The sequence below is a fragment of the Ovis aries genome, chromosome 1 (genome assembly GCF_016772045.2).
Source record: "Ovis aries strain OAR_USU_Benz2616 breed Rambouillet chromosome 1, ARS-UI_Ramb_v3.0, whole genome shotgun sequence".
In the NCBI taxonomy this organism is placed as follows: domain Eukaryota; kingdom Metazoa; phylum Chordata; class Mammalia; order Artiodactyla; family Bovidae; genus Ovis; species Ovis aries.
In genome coordinates, this window is record NC_056054.1 from 29,415,492 (window position 1) to 29,432,858 (window position 17,367).

The following is a 17,367-nucleotide window of genomic DNA, read 5'->3' on the forward strand; positions in this document are numbered from 1 at the left end:
ATCTGTATAAGTGGGCCCACTGGCACCCTGTCTATGGTACATGCCAGAGACCCCTCTCCCCATCACCCAAGAGCCAGAGTTTAGCTCCTTAGCTGTTCATACCCAGAAGGCTCTAAGCTTTGAGAAAAGGAACACCTGGGTTTTGCAGAGGTTGGTAGCTGGTCAATGGGAGCCGGGGAGGAATGGGTGTGGACTGCAGAGTAGCTGGAGCAGCAAAGAGCCCAGGAGAGGGGAACCATGTGGGCAGAGGCAGGGCATCAGGGGTGAGGCTGAGACCCGTGGGGTCCAACAAGAAATCCGGCTTGACCAGGGATGTGATTTATGCTGGGGACCACGGGGAGGCCTGAAAGCTAAGGGGAAGACAGCTGCAGGCCACTGGTCTGAGCTCTGCACATCCTTATCCAGCTTTGCAAATGAATCCTCAGGATATCCAGAGGGAGAAATAGTAAAAAGCTTAGAAAAAGACCCACTGCCCTTCATTATGAAAGAATGGACCCTATTCACATCATTGGTACAAAGTATGAAAAGGAATCAGCCCTATTTCCTTCCAGATTACTGGCCCCAGGCACCCCTCCCCGAACCATAGCCATTTTCTGGTATACACAGAAAAATGTCAGTGAGCCTCCAACTCTGTTTTTGAAAAATTTATTTTATACCTTTAGAAGCTAAGAACTCTGCCACTCAGTGAACCAAATTTAGAATGAAATTTCTTCCTTAGTTTAACTACTTCTTTTTGAAATTGTATAAACAAGATTTTGTACACAAGAGGTAGCAGAGGAAAATTCCAGTCTGCCTGTTCCAAGCTCAAAAGGTAACTGCACACACCTTGATGTTCGCAGGGAAGGTGTTTAGGGTGAGTCTGGTGACATGTGCTCTGGGCCCAAGTATGGGCTCCAGGGTAAGTCACAGGCTGGGGTGCCTGTCCGAAGGCTCCTTTGCTTTCTTTCCCAGGACGTCTCTAAGGGACTGACTTGGCCATCCTAAGAAGGATCTCATGAAGGGAGCTTCTTGAGGACACACAGCACTGGGTTTAGTTGTGCAATTCCTATTCGACTTGCAGACCATTTTGAAAGATTTATAAAAACATCTTCATCCAAAAAGATTGGCAGTAAAAATGAACCTCTTCCAAGGTAAGCCTGTCGTAACTGTCACTTTGTTGTATGACATTAAAAAAAGAGTCATCAGCAGGTTGGTAGACTGCAGCCATGGGGAAATCAAGATTACTGGCAAAGGGAAAGTGATGTTCACTGCAGCAACAACGTGAGCAAAACCAACCAGGGTGCCTTGTGTCAGCGACGGGTGGTCCTGGTCCCGATGAACGCTACTGTGAGGATAGTAGGTGCTGGGGGCTGTGGAAGGCATTGTTTCCATAGGAAATAAGGGACAGAAGTGGCAATTTCACTCCTGAATCTGGGCTCCTGAGTGCAGCTGCCAGCGCCATATCCTTGTGGCTGGCATTTCAAGGTCACATCCCGCGGGGTTGCTTTGTGAGGAGGAGGGCGGAGAGAGGGTGGGGGGGCAGCAGGGTGTGGGTATTCATGGACTCAAAAATCCACTTTAAAACATCACATTTGAATTTGCAAGAACATCAGAATCACATAAAATCTGCTGAGGACCTCTGACCCTTTCTCTGGGGCGCAGCTCTGCTCTGAGGTGTTGGCCCTCCACCCAGCTGGTGTCTTTGACAGACATCACCACTGGCCAGTCGCGCCATTACAGACTGCAGCCTGGCCGCACTGTAACTGCACCTCGGCAGTGAGGCCACTGAGTCTGTGGTGTGCGGCAGGAGCAGCTATCAGCCCTGGCATGGGTCCTCTGTGCCTCTCTGACTCTGCAGACCCTTGACCGGGGCTGCTCAGTGCTTCCCGAGGCTCCCCTACTCCTGTGCGTGGGAGCACAGAACAAGGCAGAGCACGCAACTAAAGACAAACAGGATTGAACATGTGTGCAGTGACTCAGAACCCCAAAGGTACACAATATATGAACCATGTCGGCATCCCCTCTCCACTCCAGAAAAAGGAGTGGGCTGGCAGCTAACCTGAAATGAGTGAATGGTGCCAAGACCTGGGCAACACAACTAAATGGGTGGCTGTTCAGTGGCTTGCTAGTTATTTCTTATCCTTATCTTTTCAGTGTCAATTAATCATGCTGAGGAGAAATCAAGTCTCCTATTCCTTCTCTGTGGTAAAATGTCCAGAAACTCACAAAGCAGTGTCTCTCAACTCAAATATTTAACTTCATATACAACCAGTACTAAGGGTTTTAGTAATTAAGTTTCCAGCAAAAGCAAATGATTGCAGGTCACATAATTTAAGACTACAGTTTATTCAATATGTCTCCAAGCATTAAAAAGATTTTATGAAGTCAAACTCAATAAAATCATATCTTAAAGTGCTTTTTATTTTGCTCTTTGTAAAATTTGTTTTGGGAACAATTAGTGATTGATGTCAAAGAATGCACTCTATACTTCTAGAGAACATAGCATTTTCTTATTGCTCTTTCAATCTCAATTTTATCAGAAAAATACCTTAAAGAGCTTAATTTCCCAATTTTTGATCCTGGTTACATTTCATTAAGATCCAAGTTTATGCCCAGGGCTCTCATCCAGACCCACCTGAAATTCTATACAAATAGGGAGACATATTAAATACAAAGGTCTGTGTAAATTGAATTCTTTAACTACTATTTTACAGTGAAAAGGAATTTTTATCACATATTTTTACATCATTTTAAACTTGATATTTCTATTCAATGTTACTGCAAGATTAAAAATTTGCCCCCATATATCTAAAGGCAGCTTGCTTTTTTTTTGTCAATATAAAAACCAAAGGAATTTCTTTTGTAGCATCATAGAGAAAGCAATAGTTTTATCTTCACTCACTCCTGTATGTTCATGTAACAAAACAGTCTGCCACCAGCTTTACTTCCTAAAATCTGTACAGAATTGTCAGTCCACACATGGACCATGCCCCAGGTAAGCTGAACTCCACAGGCTGGAGTATTCCCACTGCCCAACAGCTCCCAGGCCTTCCCCCGGGGGCTGAGAGTGCGTTCCTTAAAAACATGGGCTCCTCCTCTCATGGTAGGTTCTCCCAGTCCAGCCTCTGGGCTCTGCTAAAGGGTTCAAGAATGAGATTCTGATTTCAAGAAGGTGCTGAGCATCCAGTAACCATGACATGACTGTTCATCGCGTGCTGGGCATGGCCCCTAGGGATCCACATCATCCAGGTCACTTCTTAACTCACCGATCATCATGGGTGATTCAGAACCCTTTGGGAAATGAAAGGAATAAATACATACTTAATAAAGTTAAGAGAAAAAACTTTTCCTAAGCCGATTGACTGACTTGTGTTCTGCAGTTTAACATGTCCTCATTTAACTACTTAATGTTTATCAAAGGGCAATAAAACATAACAAGTGTATGTCTGACCTCATATTTGACAATTCTTGATTACACAGAGCTTCCATTTCTGTGTTCTTACTGAGTTACAGGAACAATCTAGTGACTTGCCTAGAGGCATAATGTGGCCTTGAGTTAAATCAAATCACTATGCTGAGTGTCAGTTTCCTTCTGTGAAATCAGGGGAACAGCGACCTCACTGGTTATTACCAGGACCCCAAAGATTATGGAAACTTTCAGAAAGTTACAGACTGGAGGGAAGAAACGACACATGTCATTACGCTTAAACCTGCTGCATTACTCTACATAGTAAGTGTTCAATAAATAATTCATTCCTTTTCTACTATAGTGATTAGTATTGAAAAATACTTAAAAATTTGACACCACTGACAAGCACACAGATTCCAATGGCATGAGGCCCTTCTTTTCAAGCATATGTGTTTCTAGGAAGGCTGGTGAGAACAGAAGGGAAAAGCGGTAATTTTTTGTAACCCAGCAGAATGAAGTACAATCTGGAAGGACTGTATCTGCAAACCGGGCTTTACCAGGATGCTCTCCAAGCTGAGTAGAACAGCCAGCAGACTGAGACCAAAGCCTGGATAAACGTCACGGTGCAACGCCGCTCTGCTTTCTAAGCACAGAGGATGAGTCCTGAGCAGAGGTTCCCAGGGGGCGGAGCTGGGGTCTCCTTTCTCTCTTGATGACTGAGGTTGTCCCTGGGAAGCCTCAGGGCAGCACTGCCCTCTCACCCAGGACTGGCCCTACGGATGTACCTGCTGTAAGAGTCTCTCTCCGCTCCCGTTCGCAGGACTGCTCTCCGACCCGTTGCTGCTCCCTGACTGCTCCTTCTCATTCAGCAGTGCTGTGGCGTACGCCAGCGTGTCCTGCCAGAGGTGGAGGCACAAGGAGAAGTCAGGGTGTGCAGTGGCAGCGGCACCCGGGAGACCGCCCTTCACTTGACCTTTGGAGGCGGTGCCTTCACGTCAACGTCTGCGGCAGGTGGGGCCGCACTGAGTGACCCCCACTGCTTTCCTTCCAGGCCAACAACTCACTTGCTGCTTTTTCACAGAAAAAGCAACTGTGTCTTCACTACTTACTCACTTTTAATGAATACCTCTTTTCTGAGACAGAGGTTTCTGAGAAACACACTAAAAACCCTTACTAAGGGATTTCAATCCACACAAAACCAAAGACAACTCTCACCTGAGCTGAAATTGTTCGCTGAAAGGTTTTTCCAGTTGATGTTTCATTAGAGACGTTACTCTGCGGTGTCCAATAATGTTCTGACATCTGACAGGGAAGGTCAAAAAGGCCGTTAGAGATGACAAATAAGCCCACATGAATCTACAATTTCTACCAATACATATTTCAGTATAAAAAGCATATAGAATAGTATATAAGTTGACCCAGACTTTCTACCACATCAGGAGATTCTTTTTGATAAGACTGCACTTCTGCTTTTAACAGTTCACTGAAATACTACCTCTTAAATAATCATCCTTACCTTTTTATCCATAAAATTAAGACAAATGTATTAACATACAAATTACATGTATAAAGATAGGTATTAACTGTTCCCCAAAATGTGTGAATTCTGAAAATACTCTGACAGTCTCCAAATCAAGTCTGAGATTTTATTTCCTGATAAGATATGTTGTTATTGATTCCTATGAAATAACCAGAAAAGTGAAAAACTCCATTACCTTCTTCTGCAGCCACTGCACAGCCCAGCTCCAGTGGTGGGAATTCTCCTTGAAGTATTCTTTAGCAGCAGGACACCTGGTGATTGCAGGAAATTTTTATTAGCCAAACGCCTTCTTTGCAAATATTCTTGTTGAATGTGGTCCACTGGAGAAGGGAATGGCAAGCCACGTCAGTATTCTTGCCTGGAGAAGCCCATGAACAGCATGAAAAGGCAAAATGATAGGATACCCAAAGAGGTACTCCCCAGGTCACTAGGTGCCCAATATACTACTGGAGACCAGTGGAGAAATTACTCCAGAAAGAACGAAGGGATGGAGCCAAAGCAAAAACAATACCCAGATGTAGATGTGACTGGTGATAAAAGCAAGATCCAATGCTGTAAAGAGCAATACTGCATAGGAACCTGGAATGTCAGGTCCATGAATCAAGGCAAATTGGAAGTGGTCAAACAAGAGATGGCAAGGGTGAACGTTGACATTCTAGGAATCAGCGAACTAAAATGGACTGGAATGGGTGAATTTAACTCAGATGACCATTATATCTACTACTGAGGGCAGGAATCCCTCAGAAGAAATGAAGCAGCCATCATGGTCAATGAAAGAGTCCGAAATGCAGTACTTGGATGCAATCTCAAAAACGACAGAATGATCTCTGTTCATTTCCAAGGCAAACCATTCAATATCACAGTAATCCAAATCTATGCCCCAACCAGTAATGCTGAAAAAGCTGAAGTTGAATGGTTTTATGAAGACCTACAAGACCTTTTAGAACTAACACCCTAAAAAGATGTCCTTTTAATTATAGGGGACTGGAATGCAAAAGTAGGAAGTCAAGAAACACCTGGAGTAACAGGCAAATTTGGCCTTGGAATGCGGAATGAAGCAGGGCAAAGACTAATAGAGTTTTGCCAAGAAAATGCACTGGTCATAGCAAACACCCTCTTCCAACAACACAAGAGAAGACTCTACACATGGACATCACCAGATGGTCAACACCGAAATCAGATTGATTATATTCTTTGCAGTCAAAGATGGAGAAGCTCTATATAGTCAACAAAAACAAGACCAGGAGCTGACTATGGCTCAGATCATGAACTCCTTTTTGCCAAATTCAGACTCAAATTGAAGAAAGTAGGGAAAACCGCTACACCATTCAGGTATGACCTAAATCAAATCCCTTATGATTATACAGTGGAAGTGAGAAATAATTTAAGGGCCTAGATCTGATAGTTAGAGTGACTGATGAACTATGGAAGGAGGTTCGTGACATTGTACAGGAGACAAGGATCAAGATCATCCCCATGGAAAAGAAATGCAAAAAAGCAAAATGGCTATCTGGGGAGGCCTTACAAATAGCTGTGAAAAGAAGAGAAGTGAAAAGCAAAGGAGAAAAGGAAAGATACAAGCATCTGAATGCAGAGTTCCAAAGAATAGCAAGAAGAGATAAGAAAGCCTTCTTCAGTGATCAATGCAAAGAAATAGAGGAAAACAATGGAATGGGAAAGACTAGCGATCTCTTCAAGAAAATTAGAGATACCAAGGGAATATTTCATGCAAAGATGGGCTCGATAAAGGACAGAAATGGTCTGGACCTAACAGAAGCAGAAGATATTAAGAAGAGGTGGCAAGAATACACAGAAGAACTGTACAAAAAAGATCTGCACGACCCAGATAATCATGATGATGTGATCACTAATCTAGAGCCAGACATCTTAGAATGTGAAGTCAAGTGGGCCTTAGAAAGAATCACTACGAACAAAGCGAGTGGAGATGATGGAATTTCAGCTTGTTTCAAATCCTGAAAGATGATGCTGTGAAAGTGCTGCACTCAATATGCCAGCAAATTTGGAAAACTCAGCAGTGGCTACAGGACTGGAAAAGGTCAGTTTTCATTCCAATCTCAAAGAAAGCCAATGCCAAAGAATGCTCAAACTACCACACAATTGCACTCATCTCACATGCTAGTAAAGTCATGCTCAAAATTCTCCAAGCCAGGCTTCAGCGATACGTGAACCGTGAATTCCCTGATGTTCAAGCTGGTTTTAGAAAAGGCAGAGGAACAAGAGATCAAATTGCCAACATCCGATGGATCATCGAAAAAGCAAGAGAGTTCCAGAAAAACTCTATTTCTGCTTTATTGATTAAGCCAAAGCCTTTGACTGTGTGGATCACAAGTAACTGTGGAAATTTCTGAAAGAGATGGGAATACAGACCACCTGACCTGCCTCTTGAGAAATCTGTATGCAGGTCAGGAAGCAACAGTTAGAACTGGACATGGAACAACAGACTGGTTCCAAATAGGAAAAGGAGTACGTTAAGGCTGTATATTGTCACCCTGCTTATTTAACTTCTATGCAGAGTACATCATGAGAAACGCTGCACTGGAAGAAACACAAGCTGGTATCAAGATTGCCAGGAGAAATATCAATAATCTCAGATATGCAGCTGACACCACCGTTATGGCAGAAAGGGAAGAGGAGCTAGAAAGCCTCTTGATGAAAGTGAAAGAGGAGAGCGAAAAAGTTGGCTTCAAGCTCAACATTCAGAAAACGAAGATCATGGCATCTGGTCCCATCACTTCATGGGAAATAGATGGGAAACAGTAGAAACAGTGTCAGACTTTATTTTTGGGGGCTCCAAAATCACTGCAGATGGTGACTGCAGCCATGAATTTAAAGATGCTTACTCTTGGAAGAACAGTTATGACCAACGTAGATAGTATATTCAAAAGCAGAGACATTACTTTGCTGACTAAGGTCCGTCTAGTCAAGGCTATGGTTTTTCCTGTGGTCATGTATGGATGTGAGAGTTGGACTGTGAAGAAGGCTGAGCGCCGAAGAATTGATGCTTTTGAACTGTGGTGTTGGAGAAGACTTGAGAGTCCCTTGGACTGCCAGGAGATGCAGCAAGTCCATTCTGAAGGAGATCAACCCTGGGATTTCTTTGGAAGGAATGATGCTAAAGCTGAAACTCCAGTATTTGGCCACCTCATGCAAAGAGTTGACTCATTGGAAAAGACTCTGATGCTGAGAGGGATTGGGGGCAGGAGGAGAAGGGGACGACCGAGGATGAGATGGCTGGATGGCATCACTGACTCGATGCACGTGAGTCTGAGTAAACTCCGGGAGATGGTGATGGACAGGGAGGCCTGGCGTGCTGCGATTCATGGGGTCACAAAGAGTCGGACACTGAGCGACTGAGCAACTGAACTGAACAGAACTGAGTACTTTAAAATTCTGAAACACAAACGCTACTTTCAGTTGTCTTTACATGAATTTGTATTTTCTTTTGCTTTGGATACATTCACATGTTTAAAACTCCAAAAAGCTGTAAAAGGTAAATATGTAGTAAAAAGTTTCTTATCTATCTCTAACTCATCCAATCAGTTCTACTAAAATCAAGGTTGGAAAATGAAAAATAACAAACAAAAATAGCCACAAGAAATTGTACATTTGATAAATAACCTCTTAAATATTTTTAAAAAATTAAAAGTATAATTGATTTATAAAGTTGAGTTTCTGGTATACAGCAAAATGAACCAGATATACATATACTTTTTCTGATTGTTTCCCATTACAGATTATTACAAGAAACTGAAGACAGTTCTCTGTGCTATACAGTAGGCCCTTGCTGCTTTTCTATTTTGTACATAGTAGTTTGCATCTGCTAATCTCACACTCCTAATTTATCCTTCCTCAACCTCCTTTCCACTTTGGTAACTCTAAGTTTGTTTCCTATGTCTCTAAATCTTTTTTATTTTTTTTTAATAAGTTCTTTTGTACCATACTTTATATTCCACATATAAGTGATATGACGTTCCTCTTTGTCTGACTATTTCACTTGCATAATGACTTCTAGGCCCATCCATGTTGCTGCCAATGACATTGTTTTTTTAAGAGCTGAGTAATATTCCATTGTATATATGTACTACATCTTCATCCATTCATCCGTTGATGGACATTTAGGTGGCTTCATGTCTTGGCTATTGTAAAATAGTGCTGCAATGAACACTGGGGTGTATGTATCTTTTCAACAGTTTTTTCTGGATATATGTCCAGGAGTGGGATTGCTGAATCATATGGTAGCTTTATTTTCAGTTTTTAAGGAACCTCCATATTGTTTTCCATAGTGGCTATACCAATTTATACTCCCACCAACAGTGTAGGAGGGGTTCCCTTTTCTTTACAACCCCTCTAGCATTTATTATTTGTAGACTTTTAATGATGGCCATTCTGATGGTTGTGAAGTGATACCTCACTCTGTTCTGACTTTGATTTACATTTCTCTGACAACTGGCAATGTTGAACATCTTGTCATGTGCCACTTGGCCATCTGGTATGTCTTCTTTGGAGAAATGTCTATTTAGGTCTTCTGCCCACTTTTTGATTTTTGTTGTTGTTGTTGTTATTAAGTTGTATGAGCTGTTCATATATTTTGGTAATTAAGTCCTTGTTGGATGCATCAATTGCAAATATTTTCTCCCATTCTGTAGGTTGCCTTTTCATTTTGTTTATAATTTCCTCTGCTGCGCAAAAATGTATAAGTTTGACTAGGAGCCACTTGTTTATTTTTGCTTTTATTTCTATTTCCTTGGGAGACTCGCCTAAGAAAACATTGCTAAGATTTATGTTAGAGAGTATTTTACCTATGTTCTCTTCTAGTAATTTTAAGGTATACAATAAATGACCTCTTGATAAAATCAAACTAATCTTTAATTTTTATAATTTAAATAAGAAAGAATGATATGAGGGAAAAACAATTTTAAAACCTGCTTTTGGAGCCTCTCTCTCCCTTTCCATTTGTATTTGCCCACCTAGAAAGCTGTCCTTATTTGAAGATAGTACTGATGGGGAGACTGCCATTAACATATGTACAAAATGCGATACGTGCAGGATAAGGAAGTACATGTGAAGACACTACTAATATATGGACTTTGTGTTTGCTGGCATCAGATATGCTATGTGGCCCCAACACTACTTGGAAATACCACTCTTTTAGCTTTTTATGTCATTATGATGACATGCTGTCAGTATGAAGCCTAATTAATGAACCCACAATTGTGGCAGGGTGATCTCCATCTGTGTTTACAATACTGTCATCTGGAAAATGTGTGTTCATGTGCTGTTTCAATGGGGCTCTCATTTAAAACTGTTGAGGATGCTCAAATGCAGCAGATTAATCCCAACAGATTTCTCATTCTGGTATAAGTCCAAGGATAGCGAAAAATCTGGAGCAAAATAAATTAAGCTAAAGAGAGCTCAGTGCAAAACTCAGTGATGGCAGTGCTGTCTGCTCAATAATCCTGGGTTAGTTACACTCCTGGGTATGTATCCTGAAAAGACAAAAACTCTAATTTGTAAAGATACGTGCACCCCAATGTTTACTCTGCAATACTATTTGCAACAGCCAAGACATGGAAGTAACCTCTGTGTCCACTAACAGAAGACTGGTTTAAGAAGATGTGATTTATCTATATATACACAAAGGAATATTACTCAGCCATGCATGTGCTAAGTTGCTTCAGTTGTGTATGACTCTTTATGACCCTATGGACTGTAGCCCGCCAAGCTCCTCTGTCCATGGGATTTCCCAGGCAAGAATACTGGAGTGGTTGTCATGTCCTTCCAAGCTCCTCTGTCCATGGGATTTCCCAGGCAAGAATACTGGAGTGGTTGTCATGTCCTTCTCCATGCTCGGCCATAAAAAGAATGAAATATTGCCATTTGCAGCAACATGAATGGACCTGGAGAATATTATACTTAGTATCCTTTATATGTGGAATCTTAAATAATACAAAAGAATCTATATACAAAGCAGAAACAGACACACAGACACAGAAACAAACTTATGGTTACCAGGGGAAAGGGGTGAAAGGAGGGATAAGTTAGAGGAGTATGGGATTAACAGACACAAACTACTATATACGAAATAGGTTAGAAACAAGGATTTACTGTGTAGCACAGGGAACTATATTCAGTATCTTGTAACAACCTATAATGGAAAACAACCTGAAAAAATATTATTAACTGAATCACTTTGTTGTACACTTGAAACTAACACAATATTGTAAATCAACTATACTTCAATTAAAAAAAGTAACCTTGGATTAGCATGAAGTCACTCTGATCTTTTGTGGGCCAACATAATAAATAAATAGGGGAGCTGAGGTTGCAAACAACTCAGGTTCCTTCTAACATTGAGAACCTTTCCAAGGATCTACTGACAGATGAATGGATAAGTAAAATGCAGTACATATACATATCTGTACAATGGAATGTCATTCAGCCTTAAACAGAAAGGAAATTCTGATATACGCTACAATATGGATACACCTTGGGAGATGTCATGCTATGGGAAATAAGCCAGTCATGAAAGGAAAAATACTGTATGATTCTATTTATGTGAGGTATCTACAACAGTCAAATTCATGAAGACAAACAGTAGAAGGATGGTTGCTGGGAGCTGGAGGGAGGAGGAATGGAGAGGTACTATTTAACGGCTACAGAATTTCAGTTCTGGAAGATGAAAAAAGTTCTAGAGATAGATGGTGGTGATAGTGATGGCTGCACAATGCTATAAATGTACTTAATGCCGCTGAACTGTACACCTAAAAGTGGCTAAAATGGTGAATTTTATGTCATGTATATTTTAGGGACCTCCCAGGTAGTGCTAGTGGTAAAGAACCCACCTGCCAATGCAGGAGACCTAAGAGACACGGGTTCAGTCCCTGGGTTGGGATGATCCCCTGGAAAAGGGAATGGCAATCCACTCCAGTGTTCTTGCCTGGAGAATTCCATGGATGGAGGAGCCTGGTGGGCTACAGTCCATGGGATTGCAAAGAGTTGGACATGACTGAGTGACTTAACACACACATATTTTAGCACAATTAAATAAAAGAAGAAAAGAACCTTTGCCTTGAAGTCAGTCAGCCTGTACTCAAGTCCTGGCTCTGTCAGCAGGCATGTCATTTAAACCACCCATGATATGGGACTAGTAACAGCACCTAACCTCATAAAATTGCTGAAAATGTTAAATGAGAATACAGGTGATATTTAGCACAGCGCCTAGGTTCATAGGTTTAAGTAGCTGTTATATGATTTGGCCTCTTGAGAGAGTGTTTTGAAACTGACACAGCTGACAGTTAACTAAAGATATCCTGAGTGATAGTTCATGAATTCTTTCTGTTGAGGTCCCTAAACCTGCCTTGGACTTCTCTCCTTCCTGCACAAAGCCGTCAGTTTAGCACTTTTTCCCGCCTTGGATTCCATAAGATCTGTTACTTTTAATACTCTCCTTTTATGTCTCTTTGAGATTGTCTGAATAATTGTCTGTACCATCCAAGCAAGTATGCCCTGACTGACTCAGATTCCCTAGGTACCAAAACCAGGGAATTTTTTTTCTTGAGTAGTATCTGACTTGTAACTAAAAACATCATTTACGCAACTGCATTTTGAGCCAATACTTACTTTTGAGCCAGAGTTACAAGGAACTTGACACACTGGTAGCAGCGGCTGCTGTCCACATGATTGCTGTGGTGCATCAGAGCTGAGGGGTAAAGGAAGAAGTTTCAACAGTAAAGCACTGAAGTGAAAGCAGGCCCAGGTGCCAACAGGCCCAGGTATCCTGTTCCGAAAATTCACAGCAAACTTTTGATAAGCAGATGAAGAGCTTAACCAAAGCACAGTAGTGCTGACTTAACAGGGTTTTCCAAATTCTAATGGACAGAAACACTACTTTAAGTACTCAAGAAAAATACAAGATGGTGAAGGTTTGACTTTCAGAAGAACTGAAAGGAACTAAAATTTATATTGGCTGATTTTTCACCTAGAGACTTGCAAAGTTTTTCATTCACTGCAATACTGACAAAGAGTAGTTAAAATACTTCAGTGTGATAAATGGAGACTTATGGTACTTTCACTTCAACAAGTATTTACTGGTCAGCGCTTTGGGCATTTAAAGATAAATATGGCCACCCCTTGAGCAACATGGGCTTGAACTGCACAGGTCCACTTATACGTGAGTTTTTTCCAATAAATATGCATAGCACACTACACAACCTGTGGCTGGTTGAATCCTCAGGTGCAGAACCATGGATATGAAGGGTAGACTATGGAACTAGAGCATCCATGGGTTTTGGTGTCCGAGTAGGTCCTGGAACCAGTGCCCTCTGGTTACCAAGGGATGACTGCAGTGCCTGCTCCCTGCCCTTGAGGCGTGTATGGTCTGTAAGTTTCAGAGAGCCTGGGTGCTGCTCAGAGCAGAGAGCACCATTTCAAAGCGGTGGCCTAGAACGTTGTAACTACAGAACATTTTAAGCATAAATTTCTTTTCTGCAATAAAAGGAGATGCTAAAACTTCCTTTAAATACACAGCAATATCTAAAATGACTCAAGTTAACTGGGAATACAGGTGGATGGTGGGAGTTGGATAAGACTATTTTTAACTAAACTTTTTCTAAGAAATAGCTCATTAAAGCCACTTTAGCCTTCTGAAAAAGAAAAGGCTGTCAAAAAACTTCTATGAGCAGATAATAAAAATTTGGGTGCATTCATACCACAGGTTAAAAGAAAAAAAGAAACTGCATTTCATGAGTTTGACAATATCCTGAGTGTAAGGTTTTAGTCTTTTCCCACTTCAATGGCTACAGAATGGAAGAAAGGTTTCTTGTTAAAGTGGCAAACCTTTAGCTTGCTGAAGAAAGTCACAGCACCCTGTGTATCTTACCTGACCCAGTAAAAGGACCTCAAGCTGTTGTCTTACGAAAAGCAGGGGTGTTCAGGGTAGTAAGATCCTCTGGCTTTAAATCTCCTGACTAGACTGAGGGAGTCTAACAGCCCTGACCAGACAACTCCTGGATTCCTCAGCGATCCTTGCCAGGCAGAGTGTGCCAGGCAGACCCTGGGGAGGAAAGGCTGGCTGGAATGATGGGCTCTTTACTGCAGGCGCTTCTTCACAGGGCAGCCATACTTGCCTAGTAATCCATTTTCTGTCTCAAACACAAACTTGACTCGTTCCACTTGTATGGGATCCTCGATGACCTGTGAGAAGCAGGAAACAAAGGCTGGTAAATGAAAGAAGAAACTTGTGTTACAGCCACTGGTGCCTTTAAAAAAAACTTGTTCAAGGGACTATAGTTACTAACATAGTAAAACCAAAACCAAATATGTTATTGCCCTATTTTCAACAATATATTAAATTTCAAACTAAAGATAAAAAAAAGTGTTAAGCAGTATTTGAAGATCCACACATTTCCTAATACATGCTCTTAAGAACTGACTCTAGGGTTCTCTGTGGGTTATAAGGACATGTATTTCATGATCCCAAAGATCAGAGATTTATGGTTCGCAAAATCCTGTCAAAAGTTTTGATATAATACAGGCTCTACAAGTCGATGTGGAGATTTACACCACACAACACCAGGCTGGATCTATGGCACACTCTTGCTGGACTTCTAATGCCTGACACTGAGCTGTGCACAGTTCAGTAAACTAAGTGGGTCTGCTGTTGAGCAGATGAACATCACTCAATCCCACTCCTGAGAAGCAATGATCTTACAAAAGTGCTAGAACCAAAAGGAGGCAAAGGACCAGAGAGCCAGGCATTTTAGAAATGGCACCCATGATGTATCTCCATATTCAAAAGTGTTTATTAAATGCTTACCCTGTGCCAAAGCCTTAGGGACCTAAAGGGAAGCCAGCCCCCATCCCACTGCCCACTCTTTATTTTAAATGGTTCTTGGGCTAGTCTCTCTCATTGGTTCACAACCAGTCACCAAATTCCACTGATTCTCTTTCTAAACACCTGTTGTTCTGGTCCTAGCCCCTTCTGCTCCGGTCTCTCCTTAGTATAAGCCTTGGTATTTCACACTCAGATTACTGCCACAGACTGCTATATGGTTTTCCAATTCCAACCCTGCTTCTTTCTTTAGCCCATCCTTTAAGACAACTGCTGGGGGAATCTTTCTAAGACATAAATCAGGTTATATCACTTTCCTGCCTCAAACCCTTCCATGGTGTCCACCACTGATGGGAGAGGTTACTAACTTAAGTGTCTACAGAATCCGAGATGGTAAGAAATGAATGAGCCACGTGGCAGACAACAGCAGTGCCGAGGGCAGTGGGGACTGGGGACCACAAGCTTCATGGCAAGGATATGCTGTCACTGCTCTGGGTGGCTGGAGCACGCAGGAAACAGACCAGTGTGGCCAGATGACCTGATTTCTGAAGACAGGTCGGAATCCAGAAATTAAAGAACAGAACAATTTGGGCCAAATAGACAAGACATGTAGGTGGAACCTGGCCACCAGTGTGTCACCACTGGCCACCAGGGAAAAAGTCCACAGGCGCTGGAACCTGAAACTCTTCCTGGTCTGGTCTGGGCTCCTTCCCCAAACCCCACCAGTTTCCACTCCTTTTAGTCCTATCTCTTCCAGTCACTCAGCAAACCAGGCGTTTGGTAGAGAGCACAGGCTCCACGGCCAGTCACCTGGCTCAAATCCTGACTGTCACTTAGTGACGACGTCCTTGGGCAGGTCACTCCACTTCTGTAAGTTCAGCTTCTAATAATACCTTATTTCACTGACTACAGTTGTTTTTTCCCCCCTGCCTTTTGTATTTCCCAAACTGGGATGCACCCTATAGTGGATTACATTTCAGTTTTGTGGCTCATAGAGATATTTTCAGTAGCACATGGACAGGCTGCAGAGCCAGCCATTCACCTCTCTTGGTTCTTGCGAGGTTCACACAAGATCACACTTGAGCTGAGCACCATTTTCTGTGCATGGTAAGTAAGGCCTTCACTTTCTGCACTAGAATTGCTTGCGTCCTTGTCTAGCTCCCTCACTAAACAGAAGGAAATTTATTACCACTCACCTCTGAATCAGTTAAGGAAAGAAGAATGGGTGATGTGAAGAGGGCTTGGTGAGTGCAGACCCAATGGATGCAAAAGCAACACAAGGACACACAGTGTTATCTGCAAGCGCACGCTGCCTAGTAACTACCTAAACGCCAGCGAATCAAAACACGCGTGACTTACCAGTATCTCATGAAGTAGCTGGAATGTATTCTTTAACTCATGGGGTGGAGCTGTTTCTAGTTGGTTCTGAAATATTTTTTAAAAGCACAAAGATTCCAGTTAGTCTTCAGTGAAAAGCAGGTCCGAGTGGCAATCAACAGTGCTGGGACTCCAGCCTAAGTTCTACCATCACCTGGCTGACCTTGGGCAAGTCATTCCCTTCTCTGGGTCTCAGTTCCCCAAATGCTAAGTCTGGGGACTGAAACAACACCACAACCCTCCCTGCTATAACCCTCCGTGATGTTTCACTATGAAATTAGGAAGGGGAGAGGGAAAGCAGCAGAAAGGAAGGGAGAGAGTTTTAGTGACTAAACAGGCCTCAATTTGTACTTATATTTCATTTATACTTATTCTGTTTTGTTGACTATTCTCGAGTAGCTGTGAGAATGCTAATTACAGTGTTCTGAGATCAACATGCTGTGAGTGAAATATAAGAAAAGTTCAGCTTAGGAAGTAGAAAAATCTGCCAAGACACACTAAACAAAGAAAGCAAGGTTGAGAAAACTCACACCCATGTGCATTTTAATAACCGTATACATGATATGCAGTGGGAAAGGACGCGGCATGACGACAAGGCATGTGCAAGCTGCCGGGTCTGACACTAAGTACTGCATGTATCATGCCTCACTGAATCTACACAATCTGTGAGGCCCGGTCAAACTTCCTCCTGTTTTCCAGAAGAGGAAACTGCCCTTGGTTATATAATTAGTAAACAGTAAAGAGAGGTCTCAATCAACCCTGATACAGCAGACCTGTACAGAAAAGGCTGAGGGCAAAACATACTTTAAGCAGAGCTTGGAGACATGATCTACTGATCACAGCTACTTGTTAACACTACCTGTATCACTGTTACAAATCCTGGGGCAGGCAAGGTGTGGGACAAACTAAAATATCTCTCGTAATTTCACACACAGAGGACTGGAAAGACGCGTAACCGATGTGACAATACTGGCCCACGGGGTAGGGTGGAGAGGAGACATGGCTGGCTGGTGATGTCGCAATGGACTTTGCATATTTTTTCACAAAGAGAATGAAGTCATGTATTCTCCATGTAATTAAAAATTAAAGATTAAAAATGAATAAAAATGGTACGCATAGGTTTAGGTTTTTCTAATAATCCCTAGTAAGGCAGTAGTTAAGAGCAGAGCCCTGGAGCCATACTGCTGCTATTCGAACTCCCACTCTGCCACT

The 17,367-nt window shown here is 42.1% G+C and overlaps 1 protein-coding gene across 8 annotated transcripts in view; it reads right to left on the reverse strand.

The window, feature by feature from the left end:
- Nucleotides 1-629: 629 nt before the first annotated feature.
- USP24 (ubiquitin specific peptidase 24) overlaps nt 630-17,367 on the reverse strand; it is a 173,156-nt gene continuing 156,418 nt past the window's right edge. For all 8 annotated transcript variants that reach the window (XM_060400190.1, XM_042248568.1, XM_015092007.3 and 5 more), the window contains 7 exons: nt 16,138-16,203; nt 14,075-14,141; nt 12,570-12,648; nt 5,104-5,179; nt 4,604-4,690; nt 4,174-4,284; nt 630-3,270 (listed from right to left, as the gene is read on the reverse strand). In XM_060400190.1, the coding sequence (XP_060256173.1) occupies nt 3,208-3,270; nt 4,174-4,284; nt 4,604-4,690; nt 5,104-5,179; nt 12,570-12,648; nt 14,075-14,141; nt 16,138-16,203 (549 nt within the window). In that variant the 3' untranslated portion in view covers nt 630-3,207. The remainder of the gene's footprint in view (nt 3,271-4,173; nt 4,285-4,603; nt 4,691-5,103; nt 5,180-12,569; nt 12,649-14,074; nt 14,142-16,137; nt 16,204-17,367) is intronic.